This window comes from Staurois parvus, unplaced genomic scaffold (genome assembly GCF_062004578.1).
Source record: "Staurois parvus isolate SC_StPar_1 unplaced genomic scaffold, SC_StPar_1.0 ptg000002l, whole genome shotgun sequence".
NCBI lineage: Eukaryota > Metazoa > Chordata > Amphibia > Anura > Ranidae > Staurois > Staurois parvus.
In genome coordinates, this window is record NW_028317798.1 from 223280 (window position 1) to 248242 (window position 24963).

The following is a 24963-nucleotide window of genomic DNA, read 5'->3' on the forward strand; positions in this document are numbered from 1 at the left end:
TTTTTTTTTTTTTTTTTTTTAATTGTACAAGGAACACACATATTTTGCAATCAGTATTATTTTTCTGTTGAGAAATTCAAACGGAAAGCTAAACCCTGCCTGGCTTTGTGGAATTCAACCCTATTTTTCTACTTTGCTATACTTTTTATAATTCAGGATCTGATCATAACTGAAACAAAATGCTTTCCACATACCAAATGAATTATTCCTCAGAGACTTAATAACTTCTAGGTTTTGATTTATGCAAGAGCCTCGCAGTCAACCAGCTCAGCAAAGAGCAAAAGTGCCATAACCCTTTGCAGTTAGCCATAAATTCCCTGTCAGTGGTCTGGCATCATGATCTGGATTAATACATCGAATTGCTTTTAGCATTTTGTTAAGAAATGGAGTCCCAAAACTACATTTTGCAATAATCTTTTTTTTTTTTTTAACCTGATTTAATAAAAGGTTTATTTTATTAGATAAGGCAAAATCATCCTTCCTGCTTCTCTTCCAGAATTGTGTGTGCAGATCCTTGTACATTGTAATATATACTGTCTGGGTGAGTAGTTCAAGGATACAGTTGCAATTTCTCTAATTAGAAGGATTATATATAAAGCTATGACTTTGCTGCTTGATTAGTGAGCCATTAATTCTATGTATGTCCTGTGCACCCTGCCATCCAGAGTTTTCACTCTGACCTGGGTCCATGCTGGGCTGTATCTAAGAGCTGAGTTGCCCTAAACCCTGAATACTTGGAAGATTATTATTGCTTGTGACAAAATATAACTAGCTACAGTGTGTGGCATATCATTTGAACTACTGCCCGCTAGATTTAATGAATTGCGTGTTAAATATTGTATTCTTGCTGTGAGCTAGTACCCTAGCGAGCCTACCCTGATCGCCGGCCACGGGAAAACGCAAATCACGGTTGCCGTGGTTTTGCCGCGATTTGCGGTTTCCCACGGTCGGTGGTCAAAACCTTCCTATCCTGAATGCGATTCTTCCATGTTCAGGAGAGGGAGGTTTAACCTCACCTAAACGCAGCAGCTCCAAAAATCTGCTAAAAGCCTGTGTGTACATGAACACAAAGGCATTTATGGAGTTGAGTTTAGGAACTTTGGCTAAAAAATGCCAAATCTCCTAAATTCGAATTTAGGAGCTGCTTGTGTACATGCAGCCTTAGGCTCCGTTTCACATATTTTCTTCTATTTCCTTTTTTCCTTTGTAAACATCCTGTTGTTTACATAACTCAGTAGTTCAAGATGAAATTTGGACATCCAAGTGAGGCAGAACAGTTACATAGATAGTCTGGCTGAAAAAAGACAAAAGTCCATCCAGTTCAACCATTAAGAAAAAAAAAATATATAATCCTATACCCACAGTTTGCACTGGTACACAATGACACCAGTATGATCTCTTTGATCATTCCTCCAAAAGACCAAATTTCAAGGGTGGCTAGGATGTTAGCGGGTGAGTTTGGTACAGCATCAAATATCAAGTCTCGTGTGAACCGCCTCTCAGTACAGGGAGCAATTACATCTGTGCAACAGAAGCTTACACTCTATAACAAAGTACCACCAAATGGCTTAATTGTTTATTGTGGAACAATTGTAACAGAAGAAGGGAAAGAGAAGAAAGTAAACATTGATTTTGAGCCTTTCAAACCAATCAACACATCTTTGTACTTGTGCAACAACAAATTTCATACTGAGGCTCTCACGGCTCTACTGTCTGATGATAGCAAATTTGGATTCATTGTAATAGATGGTAGCGGGGCACTTTTTGGAACCCTTCAAGGAAATACAAGAGAAGTGCTACACAAATTCACTGTGGATCTTCCAAAGAAGCATGGTAGAGGAGGGTAATCTGCTTTGCGTTTTGTACGTCTAAGAATGGAAAGCGCCACAATTACGTCAGAAAAGGAGCAGAAACAGCTGTTCAGTTTTTTATTTCTGGTGATAAAGTAAATGTAGCTGGACTTGTGTTGGTAGGGTCAGCTGATTTCAAAACAGAGCTCAGTCAATCAGATATGTTTGATCAGCGATTGCAATCAAGTAATAAAGATTATTCTTGATAGAAGACTGCTGCTGTGCTATTGCTTTAGAAATCCCACAGTGCTCTGGGAATCCCTTGTCACGTATTAAATATTCATATGTTTAACTGTTTATATATAACATAGGTTGTTTTTGGCTAGCTGGTATTCATTAGAGGGCTTTTAGTTTTATTTATAGGTTGCATGTAGCAAGATGGAGCTCCAGAATGAATATTTGAGCTTAGCTTTGTTTTCAGTCTGAACTTAAGTTAAATTAGTTTAAAAAAAAAACCTTTTTAATCCAGTTATGTATTTATTTAAAACACATTCAACATGATCTTTTTATTACCTTTTTTAATTATTAGGCCTCATGCACTTTGTACATTATGAAAACGCCAGTAGCGTTAGCTGTAGAATGCTGCAATAAAAATGTGAGGCTTTTTTGCGTTGTTAGCTTTTTTGCACTAGCTTTTTTCAGCGTTTTTTCAGCTTTTGCTTTTTTTTTTAGCAAAGTTTGTACTCTCACAAAATCTTCCAGCTCATAAACACCAGATAGCTGTGTTTTTTTTAGTGTTTTTCAGCTTTTGTCAGCGTTAGAGCATTTTTACAGCTAAAAAAAACTCCTAGAAACCAACTAAAAGGTAATAAAAACTGGCATTTTGGACTTTTTTTGAGCCAAAAAAACTGCTAAAAAATGCAAATGCGAAACAACGTGGCTAAACGCGAATGCAAAAACGCTGAAAAACTCATGTTAAAAACGTGACTTTACACAGCTGTTACCAGCGTTATTAAAATGCCCATTGTGCATGGAGCCTAAGGTTCCATGCACACTGGGCGTTTTATTAACGCTGGTAACATTAGCTGTGTAAAGTCACATTCAGTATTTTTGCATTAGCATTTAGCGGCGCTTGTGGAATTTTTCCGCATTTGCGGTTTTTAGTGGCCCCTCCCAGAATTAATTTTTTTTGCTAAAAAAGAAGTCTTTCAAAAAACACCAGTTTCCTTTGCTTTTGCTGCGTTTTTTAGTGTTGGAGCATTTTTAGAGTTAAGAAACTCCTCTAGAAACCCGCTAGTTCTTGCGTTTTTTCCAGCCAAAAAACACTGATTAGTCTATGTGTGCATAGACACATAGGATAACATGCTGAGGAGTTTACTGGCTGTAGAAAAAAACAGCAAAAGCCAAAAACAGCAGCTGTAAAAACATCCAGTGTGCATGAGGACTTAACTGGCAGCCCATGAAGGGTAACACAGCTGTCTACCTAACACTGGGAGCTTACTTAAAGGAAGATTACCTTATTTTGTAATAAGTAGATTGGGATCTTGAGGAGAAAGAGAATGCAGCAATTTTCTTCTACAGTCATACATCAGATTTGTGAGAACTGTTGCCATGATTTCGGTAGGGATGTGAAGATGTTGGACTGCGCATATAGAGCATGCTTACAGCTACAACAGTATGACTATACTGTGTATATATATATATATATATATATATATATATATATATTAGACATGAAATTTAGAATCCTAACCACTTGCCCTCCAGAAGCTTTACCCCCCCCCCCCCCCCCCCTTCCTGACCAGGCAGTTTTTTGCGATATGGCGCTGCATCACTTTAACTGATGCATGGTCATGCAACGCTGAACCCAAATGAAATTTATGCCCTTTTTCCCACAAATATTTGATATTTGATCACCTCTGCGGTTTTTACTTTGTGTTATAAACAAAAAAAGGCCAATAATTTTGAAAAAAAAAATTATTTTCTACTATAAAACATCCAATAAAAATATTTTAAAAAAATCAAATTTTTTCATAAATTTAGGCCAAATAATCTGCTACATATTTTTGGTTAAAAAAAAATCCCAATAAGTGTATATTAATTAGTTTGCCCCAAAGGTATAGTGTCTGCAAACTATGGGACATATACTGGAATTTTTTAATTTTTTAAAACATTTTTTAATACTAGTAATGGTATTGATCAGCGACTTACAGTGGGACTGTGATATTGCTTTGGACATTTTTACACTATTTTGTGGGAACCAGTGACACTAATAAAGTGATCAGTGCTAAAAATATACACTGATTGCTGTACTAATAACACTGGTTGGGAAGAGGTTAACATCTAGGGTGATGAAATGGTCAAGTGTGTACCATGTGCTTGGTGTACACTAGGCAGTGCTGGCACAAGAGGATGTGATGGATCATGTTGCCAACTCTGCAGGGAAACACGATCGATCACACCCTCCTGCCACAACAGAGATGTGCCAATGTAAACATAACTCTGTTTTTCCTCCCTGTCCGACAATCTGGAGGTGCCAGCAAACATCCTGCGCCGGGACTGGCAGATTGGCTTTTGCTGTGACGGTTCACAGCAGAAGTGATCCGCCGGTGGAGAGCACACGCGCATCCCCCATGATACAAAGCTTTCTGTGAATGGCTGAGCAGATCTCGATTTTGATCCAGGAGCGGGGTGAGAAGTCCCCAGCCCACTACTGGATCACAAAGCTGTATAATGTATGTAACTAATGCTACATACATTGTGTACAGTGCTACCAACAGGCGGATTCATTAGTGAAGACAATAGTTAATTTGAGCTGACTTGGCCAAAACAAACTCACAAAGTTACTAAAAGCTGGAGTTTGGCTTTTTAAGTAGGATATTGTACAGTTGTGTTCAAAATAATAGCAGTCAGACATCACTAACCTGATCAATCACTGTTTTTGGTAGAAATTATATTTCTACATGGCAAATAATTTACTAGCAGGTGTAGTAGAGTAATAGAAATCCAACAGACCCAACAGTCATGACATGCATGCTGCTGATTCTGTGTAATTGAATCACTAATTGAAAGGGGCATGTTCAAAATAATAGCAGTGTGGAGTTCTATTAGTGAGGTCATTCATTCTTTGAAAAACAGGTGGCAATTATTGCCCTTATTTAACCTCTCTAGTGGTCTGATTATGTCCATATTTCTGTCTCAAAGCAGTACATTTTTTTGCATGGAAATATGTATTTTTTTTATTGTAGGCCTGTAATTTTTAGGAATAACTCACTGAAATCTGTCCGAACAAGAGTCTAGTAAACATCCCGGGTATGTTACAATTTGAAACACGAAATCATAAATTATAATTTCATAAATAATCATAAAAAATAATGTAATAAATTTAATTCAATAATATAATCAAACCAAAAACACTGAAATTTGAAATATAGCACCAAGTTCGCACATCACTGAGCACAGTCGCAAAATCGTTTTCAGTGTCTGATGACGAATTTCCCCACGAATCATCACTCAATTCTGCAAGTGGTTCTGATTTACTATCACTGTTCTCTAGCTGGTCTAAAACCACTTTTGACCTAAAGACGCTTTTTGGACGCCATGGACATTTCTCAGTTTCCAGGCAGAAAGAACAGTAAAAATGCAGGCAGGGCACAGGACAAAGCACTAGGGACAAAATGTATGTGAAATGGTTTGATACAGTAATGTTTTACTATGCGATTTTAGTGAATGTCACTTTTTGTCATTTTCAAATTTCCCGCCGTTCCGTCCCCGTACATCCCGACGTCGCAGGGAACGGAACCCAGATGACAGATGCCGGCATCCATCGGAGGACATTACAGGGGACACTGCAGGAGGGACATCGCGGGAGCGAAGGACAAGGTAAGTGAAGAACAGATCCCACAGCAGCGCCGCATAGTAAGCCCGAGTGTAGCTTTGGGTTACTATTTGTGGTACTGAAACTTTACCCCAAGCTACCCTCGGGAATACCCCCAGGAAGGTTAAGGAAGGAAGGCAGCAAATGTTGTACATACTGGTTACAGTGCATTTGTCTCTGAAATTCTGAGGAAAATGGGTCGTTCCAGACATTGTTCAGAAGAACAGCGTACCTTGATTAAAACGTTGATTGGAGAGGGGAAAACATATAAAGAAGTGCAGAAAATGATAGGCTGCTCAGCTAAAATGATCGCAAATGCTTTAAAATGGCAACCAAAACCTGAAAGACATGGAAGAAAGCGAAAAACTACCATTCGAATGGATAGAATAGCCAAAATGGCAAGGACTTAGCCAACAATCAGCTCCAGGATGATCAAAGAAGGTCTAAAGTTACCTGTGAGTACTGTTATAATTAGAAGACGCCTATGTGAAGCCAAGCTATCTGCAAGAAGCCCCCCGCAAAGTCCCACTGTTGAAAAAAAGACGTGCTAAAGAGGTTACAATTTGCCAAAGAGCACATTGACTGGCCTAAAGAGAAATGGCGCAACATTTTGTGGACTGATGAAAGTAAGATTGTTCTTTTTGGGTCTAGTAGCCGGAGACAGTTTGTCAGATGACCCCCAAACACTGAATTCAAGCCACAGTACACTGTGAAGACAGTGAAGCATGGTTGCGCAAGCATCATGATATGGGGATGTTTCTCATACTACGATGTTGGGCCTATTTATCGCATACCAGGGATCATGGATCAGTTTGAATACATCAGAATACTTGAAGAGGTCATGCTGCCTAATGCTGAAGAGGTAATGCCCTTGAAATGGGTGTTCCAACAAGACAACAACCCCAAACACATCAGTAAACGTGCAACATCTTGGTTCCAGACCAACAAGATTGACGTTATGGAGTGGCCAGCCCAATCCCCGGATCTTAATCCAATAGAAAATTTGTGGGGTCACATCAAAAATGCAGTTTCTGAGGCAAAACCAAGAAATAGAGAAGAACTGTGGAATGTAGTCCAATCATCCTGGGCTGGAATACCTGTTCACAGGTGCCAGAAGTTGGTTGACACAGATGTACAGTAGTGTTCCCAATGCATTTGTATGTATGGAAATAAAAGCTATTAGAAGGATTTTGAGCTTTATTCACTTTTTTCAACACACTGCTATTATTTTGAACACAACTGTATATGAGAAGACTTTGACATTTCAAGAAGATTCACGTTTAAGAGGCGAACGGTTTCTGTGAAAAGCAATGTTTATATAAATACTGCGTAAAGATTTGTTATACTTGCATCCTATAACATGTGCATTAGACAAAGGCAGAACGTAACTGTTACTTTTAGGTTAGCATAGAAAAGAGAATGCAGTTGATCTAAAACCGTATCTGAACCCCCAAAAATGTTTAACATATTTCAGCTTATCGGTCTTTATATATTTGGTGAATGGTGGACTTTCAAGGCACAGCATGAGACAAACCAAATTCTCAACAAAGAAACATTTTATTATGCAAATTTTAAAAACATACTATAGTAAAAAGATGTTGATTAACAGAAAAGGGGTATATCTCCGGTATTGAGAGCCTCTCCTAGTTATGTTTCCCTCTAAAAATACAGGACATAAATTACCATTGATGAGAATAAGTATAGCAGACATAGGTATAGTCAAGATGCTTTTGTCCAGTTCTCACGGTCAATGCGTTTCGCTTGTATTGTAGCTAATGGCTACATTCATTTTTGTGTTTGTTTTTTTTTTCGTTTGTTTTGATGTCAAAGCTCACTAACTGCACTATATCTATGGGGAGCTTTGTCACTCTAGGCTGCTCTCCTGAATGGGATTACAAACATCTTCCTCTCTCCTGATTTTCATTACATAGAGAAAGGCATTTTAAAGTTAACCTAAGATAACTGTGAAATGCAGTAACCAATAACATTGTGTAAGATATTAATTTAGTGCACAGGAAGTTACAAGAACACTGGGAATCTAGAAAGATAAATATGTATTTTTCTGCAATTACATTTTTGTTCCTGAGTTTAGATATCTTTTCTCCTTTTTTACTGTATTTTTTAAAAGTTTTCAATACACTTTTTGTTTTATTGGTGTTGCAATAAAAAAATCAGCAACTTTTTAAAACCCTTTCATTGTGAATATCTGACATGGTGTTACTGTGTCATTTTAAAAAGGAAAAATCACTTACAAACTTGTTCTTTTTTTAGATTTAGCGAGGAGGGCATGGAAGTGATGGAAAGGCTTATTTACTTGTATCGAAAATTCAGCCAGCTGAAGGTTAGCAATGAAGAATATGTCTGCATGAAAGCCATCAACTTCCTGAATCAAGGTAAGTACTGGAGCAACCGTTGTTTTTAAATTCAGGATTCAGTACGCACTTTACCTGAGAAGGGGTTAAAAAGAGGTGTTAGCTGGATTCCTGTGATGGGAGCAAGTGACTTTCCATTTATTAATCACATTATAATAGCTGTTTAATGCAGACACCAAGGCCAGAACACGCGTCATTTAACACACGTAGTTTCAGGCAGCCACAATGACAGATTATTTCTACCCAGATAAGGATTGTATGACAGATCACCAGCTGTTCTGGCTTTGTCTCGGGATGTTAACACCATAAGATCGATGTAGTGATCACTGGAAATACTGTTCTAGAATTCAGGGGGACAGCTATCAAGCAAATGAGCAACAAAAGTAGATTTTAAGCTCTTACGGATAGAGCCCTCTGATTCCTCTTGTATTGAACTGTACGGTCCCCCTTCATTTTGTAACGCACTGCGCAAACTGTTGGCGCTACATAAATCTTGTATAATAATAATAGACGTACTTATTTTGCAAATCTTACTGCCTCAAACTTAGCATCTACAAACGTTTGTATATTTGTGACCCCTTTGCTTGTAATTCTGGCTAGCCCATTGAGATAGTTTTGCAAAAGGCCTGAAACTGAATTGCAAGGAGCAGACATATTTTCACTTACACAATTAAAGTGATACTAGACACATACCATTTAATTTACATTGTCCCTTCTATTTCTGTAAGTGTATGATGGCACTGTCATTATTTAATTTAAAAAAAAACAAAAAAAAAAAACATAAGTACCTTTTTCCTAATCAATATACAGCTGTAACATGACCCAGCTCTTTCCCAGCCTGTCTGCAGGGAAACATAAGCAGGACGAGCTTCTAGTCCTCTGCTGCTGGTCACATGTTCAAAATAAAACAAAAACAAAAAAAACAGCCCTTGGAATACAGAGTAAAAATAACATCAATAAGCTGTTTTAAATTGGCATACAAATATACTCCCACCGACCACTTTATTAAGTACACGTGTTCAGTTGCTTGGTGACCCAAATTGCTAATCTGCCAATCATGTGGCAGCAACTCAATGCATTTAGGCATCTAGGCATGGCGAAGACAACTTGCTGAAATTCATACTTCTGAGCATCAGAATGGGGAAGAAAGGGGTTTAAGTGACTTCGAACTTAGCATGGTTGTTGGTGCCAGACAAGCTGGTCTGAGTATTCCAAAAACTGCTGATCTACTGGGAGTTTCACACACAACCATCTTTAGGGATTATAGAGAATGGCCTGAAAAAAGAAAAAAATATCCAGTGAGTGGACAAAAATGCCTTGTTGATGTCAGAGGAGAATGGGCAGACTGGTTCGAGATAATAGAAAAGCAACAGTAACTCAAATAACCACTCATTACAGCCAAGGTATGCAGAATACCATCTCTGAACTCACAGCACATTGAACCTTGAAGCAGATGGGCTACAGCAGCAGAAGACCACACTGGGTGCCACTCCTGTCAGCTAAGAACAGGAAACGGAGGCTACAATTCACACAGATTCACCAAAATTGTTGCCTGGTCTGATGAGTCTTGATTTCCCTAGGGATGGTTATGTGTCAAAATCCCAGTAGATCACCAGTTTTTGAAATACTCAGACCAGCCCGTCTGGCATCAACAACCATGTGCCATTCAAAGTCACATAAATCCCCTTTTCTTCCCCATTCTGATGCTCGATTTGAACTTCAGCAGGTCGTCTTCACCACGTCTACATGCCTAAATGCATTGAGTTGTTGCCATGTGATTGGCTGATTTGCAATTTGTGTTACCAAGCAGTTGAACAGGTGTACCTAATAAAGTGACCAATGAGTGTATATTTGAGATCAAATCTTTATTTTTTTGTGGAAATAACATGGTGTGGACGGATTTCTACCAGTCACAGGCTGTGTGATGCCCCTCCAACCTTTATCTTAGAATAAGAGGTAGGTGAAACCTCCATCAATCAACCTGTAATATCCCACTTCCCCATTGTGTTTAGCTGGTTAGTGGGCATGGAAGAGGAGGGAGGGAGTGGGCTGTCATTTGCCACTGTTTATACACCCACATGTGTGACTGTATAGGCAGGGAGGAAATGCTCAGCAGAGAAACTCCCTGAAAAATGAGCATGTGCAGAGTTGCCTTTACAGCTGCAAAATCTCTAGCTGAATTGGGGACATGAACAGAAGGTGGAGACAGAGAGCAGCAGGATCAACCAGGTGTTTTGCAGAATACAGAAAATGAATTCCATAGTGACTGGGTAAGTATGGACAACATGTAATACAGTATTTATTGATGGTTATTTTTGATGTGGGTTCGGGAGCTGTGTAACTGGTGATACTCTGACCACGTGCGTTACCACGTCTGCTATTTCACCATGGACGGCAAGTTAGAACTAAAAGTAAAGGTGACATTCTGCATGAAACTGGGCAAATCTGCCACAGACATTTGACATGATTCGGCAAGTTTACGGTGATGCTGCAATGAGTTTGAGGTGTCTTTAAGTGGCAAGTATGCTTCAAGAGCAAAAGAACATCTGTGGAAAATGATGAGAGATCCTGAAGACCTTCAACTAACTCAACCCTCGAAAATGCTCTCTTCCCGAAGAAGGTCACTGTTTTGACAACATTGCAGAGATCCAGCAAATAAGCAGACGTCAGAGTAGCACCAGTTGCACACCTCCCGATGTACATAGAACAATGCCTTTTAGCACACTGACGTATTTAAGTCGGTGCTTCCTGTGACTGTGCATGCAGCCTTTTGCTGCCATCTGTTGGCGTTTTAGGCGTACTTCTACAAATCTACACCTTTTATATCTCTGAATACATCTTAATTTATTGAAGATTTTTTTTTTTTGTTCTTTTCCTATTGTGGCCAGATATTATTTTCTTAAAGGGTAACTGGACCTTGGATATATATTTATGTACAGAATGATATTAAATATGAGTTTGTACATTTCTTTGTATTCCCACTATGAGATTTAAAGTTCACTTGTAAAAGACAGAATGTGAGGGTTGTCCTTGCTGTTTTTGAAGGTGCACGTTGTAGGGTTTTCATCCGATTTCTTCCTTCACTAATGAGTCAGTGACCTGGATACTTGGTGTCTGGCACCTGATCTGTACTGTATGTGCTTGATACAAAAAAAGGTAGCCTATTTCCAACACTTACAGTCTAATATTAGGCGGTCTGTTACTGAGGCTTGCAATGACACTTTTTTTTTTTTTTTTGAGTAACCGCAAATACTGTGTGGAGAACTTAGCACTGGGAACTGTCTATTAGTTAAAGGGGGATTCTCATTTTAGATTAAAGTGGAAAAAAATCTTTAGGAATGCATGCCTACATAGGATCCTTCCAGTTACCATACCGATCCTAACAAACATTTTTGTTTTAACAGATATTCAAGGTCTCAGCAGCGTTTCCCAACTGGAGCAGCTGAACAAGAGGTACTGGTACGTGTGCCAGGACTTCACAGAGTATAGGTATCCACACCAACCCAACAGATTTCCAGATCTAATGATGTGTTTGCCTGAGGTCCGCTACATTGCGGGTAAGAATGACATCTACATATCTCATGCCATCAAACCTATATTGTAATATAGATAGAATGCTCACAACTCTGGCTATATCTCCAATATGTTTGTGTTTTCCAAATATGTATTTTTCACTCCATAAGATTTACTTTTTCCCCCCAAAAAAATGGGGGATAATGTCTGTGCATCTTATGGAGCGAAAATGGAGCTGCCAGCCCGGTATTCCTGCCGCCGTGTTAGAATACTGGGCCGGCTGTTCGGCTCTACTGTGAAGAAGAACATGCTCCTCCATCCTACCTGTTCTTCGGTCCAGCGGTGTCCTGCTTCCATCGGCCGTCTTCTCTCCCAGGTGCCAGCATCTTGCGGCTTCACAGCCGAGTGCCCATTGCTCATGCACGAGAAGCGCCGCGCTTTGTGAATGGGCTGTAGTCATGTGGGATCTATCACGTGTTTCACAAGACTACAGGGAGGGAGAGGGGGAGGACAACTCCGTGGAAGTGGGAGCGGATACCTGTGAAATTCGGGTACCCCCCTTCCTCACCAAAGGTCCACAGTCTCTGGTCATCTCCTGTACTATGTCCGAAATATCTGGTCTTCTCCTGTACTATGTCCGCAGTCTCTGGTCATCTCCTGTACTATGTCCGCAGTCTCTGGTCATCTCCTGTACTATGTCCGAAATCTCTGGTCTTCTCCTGTACTATGTCCCCAGTCTCTGGTCATCTCCAGTACTATGTCCGCAGTCTCTGGTCATCTCCTGTACTATGTCCGCAGTCTCTGGTCATCTCCTGTACTATGTCCGCAGTCTCTGGTCATCTCCTGTACTATGTCCGCAGTCTCTGGTCATCTCCTGTACTATGTCCGCAGTCTCTGGTCATCTCCTGTGCTATGTCCGCAGTCTCTGGTCATCTCCTGTGCTATGTCCGCAGTCTCTGGTCATCTCCTGTGCTATGTCCGCAGTCTCTGGTCATCTCCTGTGCTATGTCCGCAGTCTCTGGTCATCTCCTGTGCTATGTCCGCAGTCTCTGGTCATCTCCTGTGCTATGTCCGCAGTCTCTGGTCATCTCCTGTGCTATGTCCGCAGTCTCTGGTCATCTCCTGTGCTATGTCCGCAGTCTCTGGTCATCTCCTGTGCTATGTCCGCAGTCTCTGGTCATCTCCTGTACTATGTCTGTAGTCTCTGATCATCTCCTGTACTATGTCTGCAGTCTCTGATCATCTCTAGTATGTCCGCAGTCTCTGGTCATTTCCTGTACTATGTCCGCAGTCTCTGGTTATCTCCTGTACTATGTCCCCAGTCTCTGGTCATCTCCTGTACTATGTCCCCAGTCTCTGGTCATCTCCTGTACTATGTCCCCAGTCTCTGGTCATCTCCTGTACTATGTCCCCAGTCTCTGGTCATCTCCTGTACTATGTCCCCAGTCTCTGGCCATCTCCTGTACTATGTCTGCAGTCTCTGATCATCTCTAGTATGTCTGCAGTCTCTGGTCATCTCCTGTACTATGTCCGCAGTCTCTGGTCATCTCCTGTACTATGTTCGCAGTCTCTGGTCATCTCCTGTACTATGTCCCCAGTCTCTGGTCATCTCCTGTACTATGTCTGCAGTCTCTGATCATCTCTAGTATGTCTGCAGTCTCTGGCCATCTCCTGTAGTATGCCCGCAGTCTCTGGTCATCTCCTGTACTATGTCCACAGTCTCTGGTCATCTCCTGTACTATGTCCACAGTCTCTGGCCATCTCCTGTACTATGTCCACAGTCTCTGGTCATCTCCTGTACTGTGTCCGCAGTCTCTGGTCATCTCCTGTACCATGTCCCCAGTCTCTGGTCATCTCCTGTACTGTGTCCCCAGTCTCTGGTCATCTCTAGTATGTCTGCAGTCTCTGGCCATCTCTTGTAGTATGTCCGCAGTCTCTGACCATCTCCTGTACTATGTCTGCAGTCTCTGATCATCTCTAGTATGTCCCCAGTCTCTGGTCATCTCCTGTACTATGTCTGCAGTCTCTGGCCATCTCCTGTACTATGTCCACAGTCTCTGGCCATCTCCTGTACTATGTCTGCAGTCTCTGATCATCTCTAGTATGTCCGCAGTCTCTGGTTATCTCCTGTACTATGTCCCCAGTCTCTGGTCATCTCCTGTACTATTTCTGCAGTCTCTGGTCATCTCCTGTACTATGTCCCCAGTCTCTGGTCATCTCCTGTACTATGTCCCCAGTCTATGGCCATCTCCTGTACTATGTCTGCAGTCTCTGATCATCTCTAGTATGTCCGCAGTCTCTGGTCATCTCCTGTACTATGTCCGCAGTCTCTGGTCATCTCCTGTACTATGTCCGCAGTCTCTGGTCATCTCCTGTACTATGTCCGCAGTCTCTGGTCATCTCCTGTACTATGTTCGCAGTCTCTGGTCATCTCCTGTACTATGTCCGCAGTCTCTGGTCATCTCCTGTACTATGTCCGCAGTCTCTGGTCATCTCCTGTACTATGTCCGCAGTCTCTGGTCATCTCCTGTACTATGTTCGCAGTCTCTGGTCATCTCCTGTACTATGTTCGCAGTCTCTGGTCATCTCCTGTACTATGTTCGCAGTCTCTGGTCATCTCCTGTACTATGTTCGCAGTCTCTGGTCATCTCCTGTACTATGTCCGCAGTCTCTGGTCATCTCCTGTACTATGTCTGCAGTCTCTGATCATCTCTAGTATGTCTGTCTGCAGTCTCTGGCCATCTCCTGTAGTATGCCCGCAGTCTCTGATCATCTCCTGTACTATGTCCGCAGTCTCTGGTCATCTCCTGTACTATGTCCGCAGTCTCTGGCCATCTCCTGTACTATGTCCGCAGTCTCTGGCCATCTCCTGTACTATGCCCGCAGTCTCTGGCCATCTCCTGTACTATGCCCGCAGTCTCTGGCCATCTCCTGTACTATGCCCGCAGTCTCTGGCCATCTCCTCTACTGTGTCCGCAGTCTCTGGCCATCTCCTGTACTGTGTCCGCAGTCTCTGGCCATCTCCTGTACTGTGTCCGCAGTCTCTGGTCATCTCCTGTACTGTGTCCCCAGTCTCTGGTCATCTCCTGTACTGTGTCCCCAGTCTCTGGTCATCTCCTGTACTGTGTCCCCAGTCTCTGGTCATCTCTAGTATGTCTGCAGTCTCTGGCCATCTCCTGTAGTATGTCCGCAGTCTCTGGCCATCTCCTGTACTATGTCTGCAGTCTCTGATCATCTCTAGTATGTCCCCAGTCTCTGGTCATCTCCTGTACTATGTCTGCAGTCTCTGGTCATCTCCTGTACTATGTCTGCAGTCCATTGGTTCAGAATTTTTTTTTCTTGTTTTCCTCCTCTAAAATCTAGATTTGTCTTATGGTCAGGTATGTCTTATGGAGCGAGAAATACAGTAGTTACATTTCTATAATACTGTGTTAAGGTTTTGGAACATTGGGAGTTCCAGAGCAATTTGCAGACTTATCAAAAAAATTAATTACAGGCAGTCCCTGAGTTACAAACATCCGACTTGTACTTGAGCACAGAGGGAGTTACGTCACGCTGGTCCCAGAAGCCATGGGGCAGCCATCTTGCTGCTCACCGCATGCTGCCACCTACTGTCTAGGCACCCTTTAAAATTATGTACAGTCTTGAGGCACTCCATTCTAAAATGTGAAAAACTAATAAATTTATATAATGCAGCAACGTCCACATGTGTAGGCCACCCAACATTAGAGGTGATTCATTCTTTCAAAGCAAATACATTTTTGCACACTAGAGTAGTATTCCAGTGTTTCTCTTCTCCCTCAGTTTTTATCTATCACTGAGCTAATGTGACCCCAGAACTGATGGAGAGGGGCAGGGGAGTGGCAAACTAGGATGCTGTGAAGGCAGCTGATATCCTCCTTATCAACTGATGATGCCATTGGTTGTCAGGACACTGGCGGCTAGAAGGTCATAATGTTGCACAATGAAAACCTGTGGCTTTGTGTAAGCTTGTTCTACCCACTGGCTTGAATACAAGTTTTGGGCAATTTTTAGACATTTTACCAAGGCACTCCTGAAGAAACCTCAAGGCACCCCAGGGTGCCTGGACACCCTAGTTGAGAAAGGTTGGTCTAGCTGACTTGTCAGCAATCCCACATTGCTGACAAGTCAGCTAGACCAACCTTTCTCTGCTTAGCCAGTTAACCCTTCGCTATGCTATCCAAAACGCAACAGTAATTTTTATGATGCGGTTACACCTGTTCCAACTTACAATTTCAACTTAAGGAAAAACCTACAGAACCTATATTATTCATAACCTGGGGACTGCTTGTAATTGAAACAATCTACTGTACATGTAGTTTACTGACATAATATAAGTTAAAGATAATTTCAGAATGGTTGGCCTGTTGGTTAATAACAGAGAAAGGTGAACATTTCTTTATAGATTATAACTTTCTATAGGAGCAATCATGCTTCTGTTAGTGATCCAGCATCAGTTCAAATGAGGTATACCATAATCCCACGCAGCTCACAGACATTAATTTAAGGCATAAATCCAAACAACATAAATGAGATACAAAGAGAAGGTCTAGCTGATAGAAAAGTGTATAAAACCAGACAGAAGGAAGACAAACATTATCAGGGCTGCTAAAGTATAAAATGGGTAGAGAATGGCTAAGATCTGTTAAGGAAGTAGACAAAACCCTTCTTTAGGTATCTTAGTAACAGGAATAAAAGTTTCTATGGGAGCAAAAAATTTTAAACTGGGTACAGTACTTATGTTGAGGGAGAACTTGATGCAGCAAACCATTTAAACAGTCAATTTTGTATAGCCTTCTTGTAAGTAAATGACACTTAACAGAAACAAGTGAAAGGACCTGTTGGTTCCGGCAGAAGACGTTTCATTTTCAGGGTTTCTAGAGTAAGTAACTGTTTCACTTAAAGCTTAATAAAGCAATGGATTCTGGTTGTATTCATCCATTAGATGACTTTTAAATAAATCTCTAATAACAAGAGAATGACTGGTGGACAGATAGTACTGTACCTAGCCACAAAAAGGGTAGTTCGAAAAAAGATGGCAACCACAGGCCAGTGAGTAGTAGTAAAATAAAGAACATCATTACAAAAAACAAAGCTGACTCACCTATGCCTGCTAGCTGCTCGAAGATCAATCCCAAAGGTTTAGACAATCTCCTCAGCCCCCACAATCGGCATGATTAAAAGGAACCGCATTGATTTGTTGAACTAGCAACTTTTATGTATCTTTTTGATTTGATGAGTGGTATCTTAAAGCAGACCTTTCCAACTCCCTTGGCAAAATAAAACTTCACTGACTGTTGTTTCCTCTGTATTTTCCTCAGTGCTGCCAGTGCTTAGTTTGTTTTTGCGTGACTTGTTTACTCCTATACTGTTGTGGGGAGTTACTCCTCCTTCCTCCTAGAGCAGGCTTCAGTGATTTACTTTGGTTGTGGGGGTATGAGGATACCACCTCTGTTTTTCAGCAATAGGGATACGAATCCAAGCCTCTACCTTAGAATGAGGTATGCTCTTAGTGTCCTGGGTTTAGAACATCTGCTACATACTCTATAGCTAATAGTTTCCTATATAATGGATCTGGCCTGTCTCCTTAAGGTATGACTATTGCTCTGCGGTTTCAAGATATTTTACATGAATATGCACTTATCGTTGTGATGAAACATATACAGTCATAGATGCCTGGTATTTTGTTATTGTCTTAAAATTGAATACATATATTTGCAAAAAAAAATGCTCAGTGAACATTTCTAAACACATACCTTGCTGGATAGAAAGCAGCATGAGGGCAGATCATGTCAGACTAATCTTAGTTTTGACTATATCACAAATGGATGGTGCTTTGGATAAAGGCTTGATTTCAGCATTGATTTTTTTATGCAGTTCCACATTATGAAATAAAGTTTTACAAGTAGGGACTTGGCAATTGGCAAAAGGATGGATATCAAAGTGTGGTGTACCACAAGGCTGTGTACTAGGTCCTGTTTTATTTAATCTGTTTGTAAGTGCTATAAATGAAGAGGTGGCGCAAAGTATTTTTCTTTGATGACTCAAATGTATGCAGCAGGTTTTATATTCCTGCAGGTACTTGGAACATGGTTTGGCACTGCCAGTAAAAGCAGTAGAACCGGCAGTACAATGCAAATAATGTTCTTTTGGGCGGGGAATGATCCCCTGCTAGAGTGCAATTTTGGGAAATGCAGTGTTGAACACATCTAAAGAATTAAATATTGGAAGTGGTTATTTCGATTATACATAATGAGCAAACGATGTGGCCTGCCAGTGGGTGAAGTGAATAGAATACTGGGGTGTATCACTCGATGGGTCAATAACAGAAGGAAGATCAAAGTTTTCTTAGAAGAAAAAAAATTGCATGATTGTTTTTTCTTCTTATGCACTTTAAGGAGAACTAATTGTGATTGTGCATGTGCTATAATTGTAATTTAGTATTTAAAGAAGTATAACTATGCAAGGTATCTAACTAGAGATTTATATTTGCCCCTTATTTAGCTTTACCTAATTTGTCTGATGGTAACGCTGGAATGTTTTTGGTATTTTAACTGTTATGTACAGAAGAAAAAAGTGTATCGGCATGAGATCAGACAATTGACAGAGCAGCAACTGTCTGTTCTCATGGGGGTCTCTCACCTGAGTTAAGCTGGCCATGGATGAATCAAAATGTGGCTGGTTCAGAGGGGACTGGCCAGCTTTACATCCATTTATGGCCATTACTGTTTCAGAGAAGTCTTCTCTTGAAGCGACTTGTTGGTAAACTTGTGTGGATGGGGGAATCCGTTCTGTTTTTTTGGGGGTGATTAAAAAAAACTGATTCATGTATAGCCAGCCTTATTCTGTGACAAAATAGGTAAATCTAAATTTCCTACCATTTACAACCAACAGGGGTAAAGCCACACTTTTTCAGTCATTTGCTTTCCACACAGTTGATGAGCAGCTCTAGGCTTGGAATCATTTTGTTTTTCCTGGCAGTAAGCAAAGCAGTTTCCTAAATAATCTATTTTTTTTATAAATTACTAATAGTAGTAATAATACTCTTCATGATCAAAATAATAATAATATATTTTTACTTTGCAGGGAAGCTGGTGAATGTACCCCTGGAGCAACTACCTCTGCTTTTTAAAGCATTTCTTCACTCATGCAAAACAAATGTCAGCAAGGAGTAAGCATCCAGAGGAAATGGCTTAAAGACAGCTGCCAAGAGTGGCTGCTTTGGAATTGTTAAAAAGGAAAAAAAGACAATTACTCCCTTTATGGGAGCCAAATGTTTGCTTTTTTTGTTTTCTTCACTCTTTTCTTATCTATTTATTTCCTGACAGAGTTGAATGTATTATCTTCAACATGGATGCACAAACAAAAATGCAGTTTCTGCATTTCATTGCTGTTTACAGACCTAGGATTTTTACGCCTTTTTTTTATGGGAGGGTCTCTCTTCCTGTATGGATGAGAATATAAGTGTTATGGTGTTGCTACTTTGTGTTTTTAATTTTGTACTTTTTTTTTAGATTTAGTTATTCTTTTGTTGGGAGTGGGGATGGCATTTTTGAATAGTGTTTTTAAATGAAAAAAAAAACTACCTCAATTTTTATTTTTTTTTTATTTTGCTTTATTTTAAAACTTTTTGGATTGTAGACAATACAATATTTTAGATAAACATGCTGAGATGAGCCACATGATTGTACCAGTTTTTAAAAACAATTGTTTTCCAGTGTTCTGCAGTGTCTGGCTTTGAACAAATTTAAAAGCTTACTTTACCAAAGCTAAATATACAGTCTTGGGTAGCATGTTATGGTTAGTGAGGACTTGGCTGTAAATATTTGATAAAAATAGGACTTGTTGGCAGCTGGATTAATACATTACTTCTTCATATACAGAACGTGAGCAAATTTAGCATAAACTTTCAAGACTTATAACAAGTAAATAAAACTGTAGTATCCAATTATGCAGTGGTTGCAACAAATGTGTAAGCATCTAGTGTAAATTTTTTTAAATTGACTATTGTATGTGCTAAACCTTTCAGATTGGCTAAAAATAGGTACTGATATTTGGTGAACATCGGTGCAGATAATTACATCAGAAAAAATAGCAATGCTGGGTACTTTTGTATTAAGAAAAGTCCAAGCTGTTTTTTCCCCAAAGTTTTCTTTTTAATATTTATAACATAATTTGTGTAACAAAAATATGATCAGTTCTGAAGTTAAAGAATACAATAAAATATTAACCAAAGCTGGAAATTACAAAAACACCAGATAGAGAGATAAAACTTCATGAAAAGTAAATTGCAGGCTGGGATATTTAAACACCTACAAATGCAAGTATTAAAATCTATATTATGTCAGAGGCCACATATTACCTGAAGGATAACTACAATATTATCCCTTATCTTTGTATCCAGATAGACACACAGGTGTGTATACTGAAATACATTCATGTAAATTAAAAATAAACTATGAAATAGGACTTGGTATAATAATAATACAGTACATAATTTGAATTGGAAACAGTATATATCAAAAAAAGCTAACGTTTTGCCATACTTGCATATATGAAACAGTCCTGTTACAAGATTGTCGCCTTACATATCTCATGTGTTCTACATTTTTCTAATGTCCATATATGAGCAAATCATGAGCAAATTATAAAACTTTTTTTTTCCCTCTGGTAAATGCTTACACAAAAAATAAAGTTTTTTTTTAATGAGTTAGGATATCTTTTCCTTGGGCTCTCAGATCCCAGTCTGATGGAAGGAAATTTTCAATTCAGAGCTATGTGTTCTCATAGTTCATAATTATTTTTAAAGAATGCATGTACATGGCACATAACCTTTTGATGGATTACCTGAAACATAGACATTTCTGTGCCCAGCTCTAGAATTCATACGATACTTTTATATATATTTTTTTATCAACTTTGAATATTTTATACAGCCTGATTATAAAAGCAAGACACTGTATGAAGTCAAAACCAAATATTTTCCTTTAAAAAACTGGGTCCCAGTTTTTTTTTTTTTTTTCAGGTGTCTTCTCAGCATTTCTAACCCTCTTTCAATTATCATACCTTCAGACCAGGAGTGAAAAGTATTTCCTTTCTTTGATCCTTAAAGTCTTAGCAGCTGTACTACAAGAATAATTTGACGAGTTCTGCTGCATTGCTTTCAATAGACAAGACAACTGTGACTAGTAGACATGCCTGAAAAAAGGGAAAGCACTGTTTTAAAATTCACTGGTTAGCTGACATGCTGTATATTATAAGAAGCCATTTTTGTTGGAAAAGTATGATTAATGTGTGGATCCAATGACTTGTTTCAATGTGTTTTTATGAAAACCATTCACAAACCTGGGTATTTCAAACTAAAAAAATATGAATACCCAAAAAATGCATGCCAGTACAAAGTAGATCCATACATATACAGTGAAGGAAATAAGTATTTGATCCCCTGCTGATTTTGAATGTTTGCCCACTCAAAGAAATCATCAGTCTAAAAATCGAATGGTAGGTGTATTTGTAACACTGAGAAACAAAATAGCAACAAAAAATTCATGGATGTCTAACAAATTATGCACTGATTTGTATGTTCATGAGGGAAATAAGTATTTGATCCCCTTTACAAAACATGACTTGGTACTTGGTGGCAAATCCTTTGTTGGCAATCAAAGAGGTCAGACGTATCGTGTAGTTGGCCACCAGGTTTGCACACATATCAGGAGGGATTTTGGCCCACTCCTTTTGGCAGATTCTCTCCAAGTCATTAAGGTTTGGTGGCTGACATTTGGCAATGTGCTTCTTCTTGAGCCACTTCTTTGTTGCCTTGGCCGTGTGTTTTGGGTCATTGCCATGCTGGAACATCCATCCACAACCCATTTTCAATGTCCCGGCTGAGGGAAGAAGGTTTTCACCCAAGATTTGATGGTACATTGTCCCGTCCATCGTCCCTTTGATGCGGTGCAGTTGTCCTGTCCCCTTAGTAGAAAAACACCCCCAAAGCAGAATGTTTCCACCACCATGTTTGACAGTTGGAATGGTGTTCTTGGGGTCATAGGCAGCATTCCTCCTCCTCCAAACACGGTGAGTTGAGTTGATGCCAAAGAGGTTGATTTTGGTCTCATCTAACCTCAACACTTTCAACCAGTCCTCCTCTGCATCATTCAGATGTTCAGTGGCAAACTTCAGACGGGCCTGGACATGTGCTTTCTTGAGCAGAGGGACCTTGCGGGCACTGCAGAATTTCAATCCTTGTCGGTGTAGTGCGTTACCAATTGTTTTCTTGGTGACTGTGGTCCCAGCTGCCTGGAGATCATTGGCAAGATCGTCACGTGTAGTTTTGGGCTGATTCCGCACTGTTCTCATGATCATTGAGACACGAGGTGAGCTCTTGCATAGTGTACCGGACCTAGGAAGACTGACAGTTGTTTTGTGTTTCTTCCATTTGCGAATGGTTGAACCAACTGTTGTCACCTTCTCACCAAGCTGCTTGGCAATAGTTTGGTAGCCCAGTCTAGCCTTGTGTAGGTCTACAATCTTGTCCCTAACATCCTTGGACAGCTCTTTGGTCTTTGCCATGGTGGAGAGTTTGGAATCTGATTGTTTGATTGCTCCTGTGGACAGGTGTCTCTTATACAGGTAGCAAAATGTGATTAGCAGTACTCCCTTTAAGAGACAGCTTCTAATCTCAGCTTGTTACCTTTATGAAAGACAACTGGTAGCCAAAATTCCTGCTGAATGATAGGGGATCAAATACTTATTTCCCTCATGAACATGCAAATCAGTGCATAATTTGTTAGACATGCATTTCTTTAGAATTTTTTGTTGCTATTCTGTCTCTGTGTTACAATACACCTACCATTTGATTTTTAGACTGATCATTTCTTTGTGAGTGGGAAAACATTCAAAATCAGCAGGGGATCAAATACTTATTTCTTTTACTGTAGGCACCTGAGGTCAAAATCTTTTCCTGAAACATTAAACTTTGCTCTGTACCTGTTGCATCCTGAGCATTTCTATCAGTCCTATATTAATTTCTGGCCTTATTAACCAGTAGAAGAAAGCTTAGGTGTGTGGCTAAGCTTGATTTTGGCCAGAGAAGTCAAAACTTCCATTATAGCTTTAGCTGCCTGCATGTCTGGATCTGGTGGTTATTTTCACAGATACATTTCACTGAAGCTAACCTCTGCATTTGCATTATTTTTATCATTTGCTTGGTTTGATTAGCCCCATTTTGTGTGAAATGTATTTTTAACAAACCTTGGTTTCATTACTGTTTTCATCATGGGCTTAACCATCACGTCAGACTTCTTCAACATATAAAAATTGTATTTTATTTGGTTAAGTAAATACTGTGTAGCCCTTGCAAAGTTTGTCGTCACCTCTTCTATACAGGTTCCTTAGATTTGTGACTTAAAACAGGGTAAAATGCAGTGTTTCTATTGTTAAACTCAGGTATTCTATAAAGAAAAAGAAGTTGTTGAGACAGTGGGGTTGATTTACTGATGCAAGTCTTTGCACTGTACTTGGTGAATTATGTGAAGATGTGTTGCTTTCATTATCCAGTCATGTGCTCGAATAAAAACTGTTTTCTGTACATACTGTACTAAAGATTTTCACATTTTTATACAATACAGAAACTAGGTTTCCGACAATACAGAAGTAAAGTGCATCAGTCATGTTACATTAAACCATTACCGTTAGGAAAACCATGGTCATCCACAGGACAGGGCGCCTTCAGAATTGTTCCATAACCCATATCACAGCCTAGGAAAAAAAGCTGCCATTCCCTGCCTGATGGGTGAAAAATACTGGTGACATGGCAGTTTTATTGTTTTTATTTTCTCTTTCACATAATTGGGTTTTAAAGTGAACACAACTTAACATTATTTACTAAGCTAAGAGAATTTTAAAGTTTATGTAAACCCTAGAAAAGAACTTGTCTTCTTTGTTCTGTTTTGGCCTGTTCAATATATTGTTGGAAACAATTTGTTATATCTGACAAGTGCAAAAAACAGTTGATCTTGTCAGAAATTCAGCGCTGTTCTTCTCCACACTTCCTGGGTTTTCCATTTTCCTTAAACCAAAAATAGATGGTGTTCATTGTATGGGCGGATGCTGCCAACTCCCATGGTGTTGTATTAAGAGAACCTCTATAGTTCCTAGTGCACTGATCTACCATCTGTTTCTGGTCTATGAATATGGGCCCATATGTGTTCTAAGTCCTATGTATGCTGTCTGAATGCATCTCCATGGGGAAAGGTTAGGACGTTGGGGTTCTCCCCTGGTCCTCAGTCACCATAGCAACTGCTTGGCCTGCTTTGATAGTAGTTCCACCATTGCATAGAAGTATTCTCTTAAAGTAAAAGCTTTATAGAACAAATGCAGGAATATTCTTCAAATCAATAGCAGTTTATTGTTGTTAGTTCTCTATACAATAAACGTGACAGCAGTCTGCCAGACAATAGCAATGTAATGTCGTTAATTCTTTAGTACAAGTCTGCTAAGTCCACAGTATGAGTGGAGGAGACATAATGTCACCCTAGATTCATCTCCTCTATTTGTCCTTCAGTTGATTTTTTTTTTTTTTTTTTTTTCATTTTGCAACTTCTTTTTTTTCTTTTTATGATTTTCTATAGTTGATGTTGGGGGGAAAGGTTTCTGTGCTTTTAGATTCAGTTTTTTTCTGTATTGAGTTGATTGCTTTAATTTTGTTACAGTTGCTTCTTTGTCATAGGGTATAATAATGTGAGGGTCAACAGTTTTTGCTTGAACTAGATACACTTTTATATAATAAGGGTGGTTTATATACTCCTCTCATACTGTTTTTTTTCCAGAAGAGATCCAATCATCAAATCTGAACAGCTATTTCAAGCAGTATATCATTTATATTTACTAAAATAGACCTGTCATACAAATCTTCCATCTTTCTATAGCTTGAGCTGAAGTTAAATTGTAGACATTGGTTAAGAGCAAACATGCCTGTATGAACATTGGCAACTCTTAACTACTTTCTTATGTATGCCGTTCGGAAATGTTACACTGAGGTGCACTTGACTATTTAGAGTCAGTCTGGAGTTTGGACAGCTTGCTGAGAGCATATGAGAACCTCAGCAGGCATAGGGATTGATTTACTAAAACCGGAGAGTGCAAAATCTGGTGTAGCTGTACATTGTAGCCAATCCAAGCTTCTAAGTTAAGCTTGTTCAGTTAAGCTTTGACAACAAAACCTGGAAGCTGATTGGTTTCTGTGCAGAGCTGCACCAGATTTTTCACTCTCCAGTTTTAGTAAATCAACTCTCAAGTGTGTGCCAATAAAATGACTCTTTATACCCTAGCCATATTAATATGTGTATTTTCAAGCTCACAAAAGTAAACATAGCGGGGTATAATTTGCTGT

The 24963-nt window shown here is 39.7% G+C and overlaps 1 protein-coding gene and 1 pseudogene across 1 annotated transcript in view; both read left to right on the forward strand.

Moving 5' to 3' along the window:
* The window catches only part of NR6A1 (nuclear receptor subfamily 6 group A member 1), a 111559-nt gene extending 92811 nt beyond the window's left edge, over positions 1 to 18748 (forward strand). The window contains exons 9-11 of the mRNA XM_089659074.1: positions 7939 to 8060; positions 11444 to 11596; positions 18660 to 18748. Of these exons, the coding sequence (XP_089515200.1) occupies positions 7939 to 8060; positions 11444 to 11596; positions 18660 to 18748 (364 nt within the window). The remainder of the gene's footprint in view (positions 1 to 7938; positions 8061 to 11443; positions 11597 to 18659) is intronic.
* On the forward strand, positions 1392 to 2056 carry LOC149474721 (eukaryotic peptide chain release factor subunit 1 pseudogene; annotated as a pseudogene).
* Positions 18749 to 24963: the final 6215 nt, after the last annotated feature.